The 8,818-nt window shown below is 44.0% G+C and overlaps 1 protein-coding gene across 1 annotated transcript in view; it reads right to left on the bottom strand.

The window, feature by feature from the left end:
* Window positions 1–220: 220 nt before the first annotated feature.
* Window positions 221–8,818, bottom strand: part of GPKOW (G-patch domain and KOW motifs) — a 40,039-nt gene continuing 31,441 nt past the window's right edge. Inside the window, exons 6-11 of the mRNA XM_029608197.1 lie at window positions 5,760–5,892; window positions 5,412–5,523; window positions 4,976–5,129; window positions 4,728–4,797; window positions 4,379–4,464; window positions 221–4,147 (exon numbers count right to left, since the gene is read on the bottom strand). Coding sequence (XP_029464057.1) covers window positions 4,019–4,147; window positions 4,379–4,464; window positions 4,728–4,797; window positions 4,976–5,129; window positions 5,412–5,523; window positions 5,760–5,892 — 684 coding nt within the window. The 3' untranslated portion in view covers window positions 221–4,018. The remainder of the gene's footprint in view (window positions 4,148–4,378; window positions 4,465–4,727; window positions 4,798–4,975; window positions 5,130–5,411; window positions 5,524–5,759; window positions 5,893–8,818) is intronic.

Genomic DNA, 8,818 nt, shown 5'->3' with positions numbered 1-8,818 from the left:
TAAAAGCTGCCTGTGATTATTTTTCTATTGTATTAGGTGGGAGTGAATCAAACCTGCAGTGCTGGCTAACAGCATATGGAGCAATTTACAGAGGCCTTTGAGTATTAAATATGTTTTAGTGGACTTGTTTTGAACTAATGAACTAACACCAGAAATTATCAACTGTCCAAAACCAGCCAGTGATGGTGAGATGCCCTAGACCTGCATTATCTACTAAAAATTGAAGGTCCTTTGGTTTTATTATTATTAATTATTTGTACAGCACATAATAAGATGTATGCAGCATTGTACAGACAAAAGACAGTCCCTTCTCCTTGGAGCTAACAATCTAGTCAAGACAGACAAACAATAAGAGACATTAACAGGAAGGCCATGATTAGGAAAACATTAAGCTGGGTGGAATACAAGTGGGAATAACTGAGGAAGGAGTACTTAGGATGTGGGGTCTGGTGGACGTACTTATACAGCGACCTATGGAGTCAGGTTAATCTGAGTGACCTTCCATTCGTACCATGATTTGTCAGGATAGTCCAGTAATGACAAAATCCACCCCAGGTGCAAAAGACCAGAGGTAACTCTTAAAATTTTGCCTCTGGCATATGCATCTGCTTGGCTGGGTAGCTTCCTTCTTTAGAAGGACGTGCTTGCATGACCTTATGGACAGGCAATACTCTACCTTCATTCTTGACCAAATACAAGAAAAGACGGGCCCATCTCAATTTCTGTTCCAAAAAGTCTAACATGCCCCAGTACCAGATTCACAAAACATCGTGTGAAACATCTGCTGCTCCTTGTCTTCCAAATCAGAAGAGTAAATTCAGAGTCAGTGTCATTAGCTGAAGATAAGGCTCCTGCAGGGACCGAGGGCAGCACAACTCCATTCATTTTCATTAGTCGGAGCTGGGTCAGCAAATATATCTGCCTTTCTCTTGGTCACAGTCAAAGAAAGATTGACCAGGGACCCTGCAAGGAATAAAGAGGGTTCCAACTGCCCTGCCTTATCAAGCCAGTTAATCAAAAAAGATTCACATTTTCTGCTATAAGGGCATTGACGTGGTTAATCACTGTATGTGTCTTTAGATAAGGTACGCAAGGGAATACTAGTGAACCTTGATCTTTGTCAGATAGCCCCCAAGGGATAATTTTTGGGACTTCAAAAAGGGTTTAAAAAGGGCCTAGATAAGTTCCTGGTGAAAAAGTCCATAAACCGTTATTAGTTAGGTAGACTTAGGAAAGCCACTGCTTATCCCTAGTTATAATACACCACCCACACCAAATAATTTCTTATATGTTCTTTTTTGTTGTTTATTTATCCTTAACCTCTTTCAAAAAACTGCCAAAAAAATGGTCATTAATCACTTTTCACACCAAAAAAAAGAATAGGAACAGTTCACCAATACATCGCTTAAAAATCAATAACCGTAGAGACATCACTTCAAAAATGGCATTTTTTCTGAACGTTACCTAGCTTAGACTTCCATTCAGCAATGGCATATTTGCCCCAACAAGGCCCAGTTTCGAATCACTTCTTCGTCAGGGGAAGCCACTTAACAACTGTGCATCTCAGCTCTCCACCGTCACTAGTACTTGATCTTCTATTTAAATATATAAGTTCATCTTAAAAAATGCTCGCAGCGTGTTGCCTGTTGTATTCAACATGGCGAATCTTTCCTATTCTTGTTGTGAACTTTCCACAATTTTTTCATAAAACAGAAAATTCATTATAAAAAAATATTTTTTGGCATAAACAATAATAAAAGTTACATAGGGTGGACGGTGGTGTTCATGATTAAAAACAATAAGGAACACCTGGATGGTGCCCTGAAATGTTATGAAACATCACCTTCCTCTTTTAAAATGTTTTTGGTGTGAAAAGTGGGTTAAAAGTTGATGGGTAGATTAATGACCATTTTTTTGGCAGTTTTTTTTGAAAGAGGTTAAGGATAAATAAACAACAAAAAAGAACATATAAGAAATTATTTGGTGCAGGTTGTGTATTGTGACTTGATTGGATTACCCCATTGGTTACGTGTTATATAGTATCCCTAGTTATAAGCAAGAAGGATATGGATCTTATTGTGGCCAATCCAGGTACTTGTGACCTGGATTGGCCACTTTGCGAGACAAGATACTGGTACCTTTGATCTGACCTAGAATGGCATTTCTTATATTCTTATTGCATCTGCTTTCAGACATGAATTTTAACCATCATGAAAAATAAGGGGAGTCAAATTTATTATACTGTAAGCAGACAGCGCGTAGTCGCTACTTTGCACAGTCCCCCGTTCTAGAGGTGACTCATGAAACAGCCTTGGTGATTTCTCTCTCCTCTTTGTTCACAAACATTTCTCCTTTTTCTTAAGTAATCAATCAAGGCTGCTTTAGAAACTGCTTAATCCAATTACTTATGTAAGACCCGCTACCCCCAGTACTTTTTCCCACTCTTTTTAACTCCTGCCAATCATACATTATCCTTCTGAAATAGAAAGGGGCCTGCCAGGACAGTGTCTAGTTTTTCAAAAAGCATGTATGGGTGCTTCACACCCAAGATGGCACTTGCTGGTAAAACCTCCAAGCCAGAGGGCCTACAGCAAAAGGAGAAAGAAAGATTGCATCTCCTTGCAAACCTTTTTCAAATCTCTGCCATCCTTGCACACTGCAGCCTTGCTGTCTGATGCCACAGTGAGATGCAGCAATGTTCTCTGCAGTGTCCCTAGCCTCTACTTGTCCCCACTTTGCCAACACAGATTTCTGGAAATCAGAAGGCTGTTCCACAGGTCAAAGCACTGGTGGCCCAGAAGTCAGGAGCCAAAATGATTGTCAGCTGCTGTGCATTATCAGCTGCAGCAGAGGCAAGCCTGCTTTGATAAACTCTCCTGCTCCGACAGATCCAGGCCACAGTCTCAGAGCCAGCTCACCTCATAGACAAGGTCCCACAGGACACTAGCCAATAAAACTTTCCCACTTCCCACACAGTCACTCCAACGGACGGGGGAGCAGATGCACTTCCTGATCACAAGCTGCTGGCTCCAGTAACTCAAGACAACACAGAAGCACACTAAGCGCCATTTGCAAAGTCATGCCTCGGACTCTTGGAGACCAGCTTCAGGCTGGAGAGGGAAGTGTGACAATGCTAGTCCAGAAGGAGCCATAAGTCTCATGAGTGAAAAATTAAGTTGATTTCAGCACTATCAAGACAGCATGATACCCTACTGTTCAAAGTAGTGAGAAAAATATAATAATTTAAAAAAAATGAAAGGAATTTATTTACAGCATAAGAAGAAAATGAAAAAAAAAATTTCCTCCTGGGTTAAAATAACTCCACAAACCAGGACAAGTTCTGTATGACTATGGATTCTGGATAATTCCATGGATAGGAAGTTATACAGCACTAGCTGAGTCTGAGATTCTGGCCAAGTCTAAAGCTGGGGAGTCACCATATCTGACAGATGCCAGTGCTGTCTGCAGCTTTGTGATTCTGGATAATTCCATGGAGGATGCAGCACCGTGTTACTCTTAATTTCAGGTAACTTCACAAACAGGGAAGCACTCAGTACGGTGTGAGACTATGGGAGTCTGGATAACACCACAGATCGGGAGGGCACACAGTACTCTGCGCTTTTCTGGGTAATTACAATGGTTCTGGAAGGGCTCAGCACTGTGAGAGTCTGGTTTAATCCTACTGGGAAGGGTTCAGCCCTGCATGTAACTGTGGGATTTTGGGTAATTCTATAGTTGAAGAGGCACCAAGCACTGTGCAAAACAGATTCTGGGTCATGGAGCGTTATGGTCAACAGAAACACGTAGCACACGCCTCAAGGATACCATCTGCCAGAATCCTTACATAGTGAGATGCTTTCTCAGCTGTCACATGACACTGAGCAGACACCTTTCTCTACAACTGAGGAATATCAGTCTGTACCGAGAGACACAAAGCATCTGCAGCATGAGTTCAAGACTGCAGCCATGATTTTCTTCATTCCCAGGTCTTATAGTCCTGCCCCTGTCAGGATCTCCCTCAGCCATCTGATTCTCCTATGTAGTGACAGACAGCATCAAAGTCCAGTTTCAGCACATTCACCTCATCACTCTGGAGTTGCACAAGGACCCTGGTCTTCTCCTTATTTCGGTGGAGGATCCGCCCAATCTAAGGGACAAAGAGTCACATTCATCAATTGTGCACACACAAATACCATCATCTCCTCCTCACTCTTCCCTTCAGAGCCTGATACGAATGGAAGAGCAAGGGGATGTCATATTATCAGCCTGATGCTAATTTAAAGAGCATGAACCTGCTTTTTCACCAGTCGCCGCTTGGGCTATCGAGCTGAGTCTCTAACATTCTGGCAGTGCTTGAACAGCTAGTCTGATTGCTCACCTGACCCCGTTGTGGTCCTAGTACCACCATAATCCAGCTGTCCTCTTCTTTGGGAATCACTGTCTCCAACATTGACTCCTTGATGTCTGGGGAAAAGAAATAAGGCAGAAATAGGGGTCAACAAACATGTTGTAGATGATACCTTGTTATTGGACTAACAATACATCTGTGATGAGCTTTCGAAGGGAGAATAGCTCTTGAAAGCTAGTCTGAGATGCATTGTTTGCTCAATAAAAAAAGGTTTCACTTACACTTGTATTTCTACATATTCAAGTGGACTAACATGGAAACCACAATATTATATAGTCGTTAAGGCAGAGCATTATGGGCGAGATTATTGCATCCTCACCATACAGAATTTGTCCATCCTCTGTCCGACACACGCAGGTATATGGCATTAAAACAGCTTCAATAGTCATCTAAAGAGAAAATAAAAAAAAGAAAACTGCTGAATTCTAAAAGCAGTCCTGAAAATGACGACACAGCAAGAAGCAGAGATACCACAGGGCACAGTGCTAAGGATGGATATCTAGGACATGTAGAATTTCTCCTGGATTGGGCTGTTGGCAAAGGCCCTGCTGCACTAGGGGCGGGTACCTTGACATTGTAGTATTTGCCTCCTTTGTACAGCTTGTCGATGAATCGCACACGCAGATCCCGCTGCAGCCAGTGGGAGCCTTGGGAAGAAGAGCCGTTGCTACTAACACCAACATCAGCATGTTCCTTTAACTCTTTCCTAGTGTGACTGTCCCTGACAGATAGAGAAGAGAGAGAGAGTCTTGTGTTAGTATACACAGCCAGGGTGTGTGTGTGTGTGTATATACACATAAAGTACCTATAAACATGAGAGTTCCAGATACAATGTAATAAAATAATAGGGGTTGCTGTTGGTGGGTCTTATTGTATAAGGCCATCGCTGCAAAATGGGTCGGTTTGCTTTATTCTGTTCGTCTCACTGCTCCCCCAGCAGACCTGTACGAGGTGACACAATCCAGCAGCAACACCAGTTAACTTGCACCAGAAGGTGCTCTACCTGTCAGCTTCATCCTGGCGTTTCCTCTTCTGCTCTTTCCTCTCTGTTTCCCTGCTGCTAGGCTTGCTCCTTCCCTCTTCCTTCTTCTCCTTGTGAGCTTTACTCAGTCGACCTGTGCAAACCAGAGAGCAAACCAGTCACATACCCACTGGACAGCAAGAGTGAGCGCAGGGGAGAAGAAAAAGCAGGGGAAAGAAAGAGAAGGCCAGAAGATAGACAGAAGAAGAGGAGGTAAGGGTGGAGGCATAGCTGGGAGAGGAGAGTAAGAGGACAGAGCCAGGCAAGAAAAGAAGGCGGGAAGAGAGGGGGAAGGGAATGCTGTCTGTTAGATGTGTGTCAGGTACTTACTCAAATCTCTGCCATATTTTTCAAACTCTTTCTTGTTGACCAACTTCAACGAATACTGAGTGATAGTCACTACCTTTCCCCCAATGGCGAGCTTTACCATCACTCGGGCATTGTCAGGATCAACCCCTTCTACCTAAGACAGAAGAAAAAGGGAGCGTATGAGCGGTGACAGTTATGCTTCACATCTGCAACACAGGGAAACAGTAAAAGGGAGGGACTGTCATCGTTAGAGACTGAAGTACAGGTGATAAATTTCCAGTTGCCACTGCTGATCCAACCTCCTCTCGAGCTCTGCTGGTCAGCAGCAGTGCACTCCCAACTAATGGGCTTCCCTTATGTGCTGCTGTCCCTGTCTTTCTATTCCATGACCTGCTCATGCCATGGCTGCAGCTTGGTACTCAGTTATAGTTTAAGAGAGAAAGTGTGTGTGGGGGCAAGGGGAAGAGAGTGAGACAGGAAAGGGGAGCTGAGAAGAGGAGGAGAGAAAGATCAATTGATGGGGAAAGAAAGGTGAAATTTAAAAATTTACCATTAATTCCTTTTCTTTATTCCTGACAGACCAGTCCAGACAAGTGGGTTATGCCTCCTGTCAGCAGATGGAGACAGAGAATAAAAGTTCAAAACTGACTTCACTCCCTCCTGTAAGGGTCTGGTGCTGCCTTCAGCTCTTATTTTATGCCAAAGCTAAGACAACTGAAGGCAATTGTTTTGGTTTCCAAATTACCACCACCATCAAAATCTAATGCAGCCAAGAAACTTCACTCCAAGGTCATTATCCCAGGAATTAGATAATCCCTATACCAACTTTTTTCAGAGTGGGCTGCCTCATACTCGCTGTTTTCTGAACTTGTCAGATTGAGAGCCCTTGATTGTTGTGGCTTTCCTGGGTGGAACTTGCACTAGTCTGGCAAGACTAAAGAAAAGGTAATTAACAGGTAAGTTTAAATTTCAACTTCCTAATCATCCATGCCAGACAAGTGGGACATACCAAAGCTCACCCAGACCAGGAGGAGGAAGCCACTATGGCTCTCAGGAGTCCTGCATTCAAGGCATAGCCTTTCCAGCCTGCACAGTCCTGCTCAAGTACTTAGAGCAGGAATGCAATGGAGACCAGGTTGCTACCCTGCCATTATCCTCTGGAAATATAGTTTCTGATTTTGCCTACGAGGAGTCCTGCAAGCTCGTTGAAGGGGCTCACTCACCCCTCTGGGACCTGCTGAAACAGGCTGAAGTGCCCATCGATGATCTCTCTCCTGAAATCAATGCTTTAATAGGACAAATCAAAGACCTATCCAGGAAGAAACTGGCCACCTACAAACATCTGAAAGGTGACCTACAATGGCCTTGAGAATGGCCATCTTTCACCTGGTCTACATTATCTGACTTTTTCACGGTCAAAAATGAGAAAAACTCAATTCCAACAGAAACAGGAGAATGTTGGGCATGGAGATATACATTCCTTTCAAATTACCAAAGGCCACCAGCGAAACTGACCTTGAAAAATCCAAATCAAAGAGATGCCACCCGATGAGGCTCGAGAGGAAGGGAGACTGCATATCTCTTCAAAACTAAGCTCAGGTTCCAAGTCGAGGGACATTCCTGCAGTGAAGAACTTGTTCATGGAAGAAAGAATCATATCCGAAAAAGTAGCATAAGAGCTCCCATGACTGTGTCCCGTGCCTCAAGCTACAGCCCATTCCTGCCCTCTGTGAGATTGGTTGATTCTGCCTTCATCCTCATTTCTTCTGGCAGAAGGACAAGATTGAATAGATCCCTCAATAAAACAAATTGCTCAATTTTACAAGGTTTTTAGTGAGGTTCTGGTGAGCCCCTTAGTTTGTATGTTTAACTACTGACTGTGGGGGAGGTGGGAGAGTCAGCAACATCCTCCAGGGTGGCTCATATTACAGTGCTGGCTAAGGAGGGAAGAATTGCCACACTGTGTGGCTCTTACCACCCAAACTCTCTTATAAACATTGATCTTAAGATCCTGGCTAAGGTTTTGACCATTCGCCTTAGAAATACTGTCATAAGAACATAAGAAGTTGCCATACTGGGTCAGACCAAGGGTCCATCCAGCATCCTGATTCTGACAGGTGGCCAATCCAGGTTGCAAGTACCCAAAACAATAAGTAGATAGGAAAATTGCCTCTTACCTGCTAATTTTTGTTCCTGTAGTACCACAAATCAGTCCAGACTCTTGGGTTTATACATCCCTGCCAGCAGATGGAGACAAAGAAAGTTTCACTGACACTGCTTCATAATCTCTGATGCCACTTGCAGTTCAGAGACAGCCTGCGGGCCATGCAACACCACCCGTGCAAAGGTTGTGCCCTCTCGGGCCTGTATGTCCTGGCGATAAAACCTGGAGAAGGTATGCAAGCAGGACCACATCGCCGCTTGGCAGATATTGACGGGAAACAGCAGTCTAACTTCCGCCCATGAGACTGCCTGAGCTCTACTGGAATGAGTTCTAATCTGAGAAGGTAATGGCTTTCCAGCTTCCACATAGGCTCCTGTGACCACCTCCTTAATCCAGCAAGCTATGGTAGCCTGCGAAGCTAGTTCGCCCTTCTTCCTTCTGCTGTGAAGGACAAACAGGCGGTCCGTCTTTCAGACTGGTTCTGAGACTTCCAGATACCACACAAAGTCTCTTGACATCCAAATGATGGATGAGACGAAATCCCTCTGTGTCCTTCAGTTTATCTAGAGATGGTAATTAGTTGGACTGATTCAAATGAAACTCCAAGACTACTTTAGGCAAGAAGGATGGGACAGTATGTAGCTGTAATGTCCCTGGAGTCATCCGGAGGAACGGCTCCTGGCACGACAACGCCTGCAGTTCAGAGATAAGATGTGTCGAGCATATAGCCACCAGGAACACAGTCTTCAAAGTTAATAAACGCAAGGAAAGACTTCGCAGGGGCCGAAATGAAGGACCTGTCAAGAATTCCAGTACAAAATTGAGATTCCACAAGGGAACCGGTAACTATAAGGGAGGTCAAAGGTGCTTCACTCCCTTCAGAAAACGGGCCATATCAGGATAGGCCAACAGGGAG

This window comes from Rhinatrema bivittatum, chromosome 1 (assembly GCF_901001135.1).
Source record: "Rhinatrema bivittatum chromosome 1, aRhiBiv1.1, whole genome shotgun sequence".
Taxonomy (NCBI): domain Eukaryota; kingdom Metazoa; phylum Chordata; class Amphibia; order Gymnophiona; family Rhinatrematidae; genus Rhinatrema; species Rhinatrema bivittatum.
This window is presented reverse-complemented; position numbering and strand designations above follow the sequence as displayed.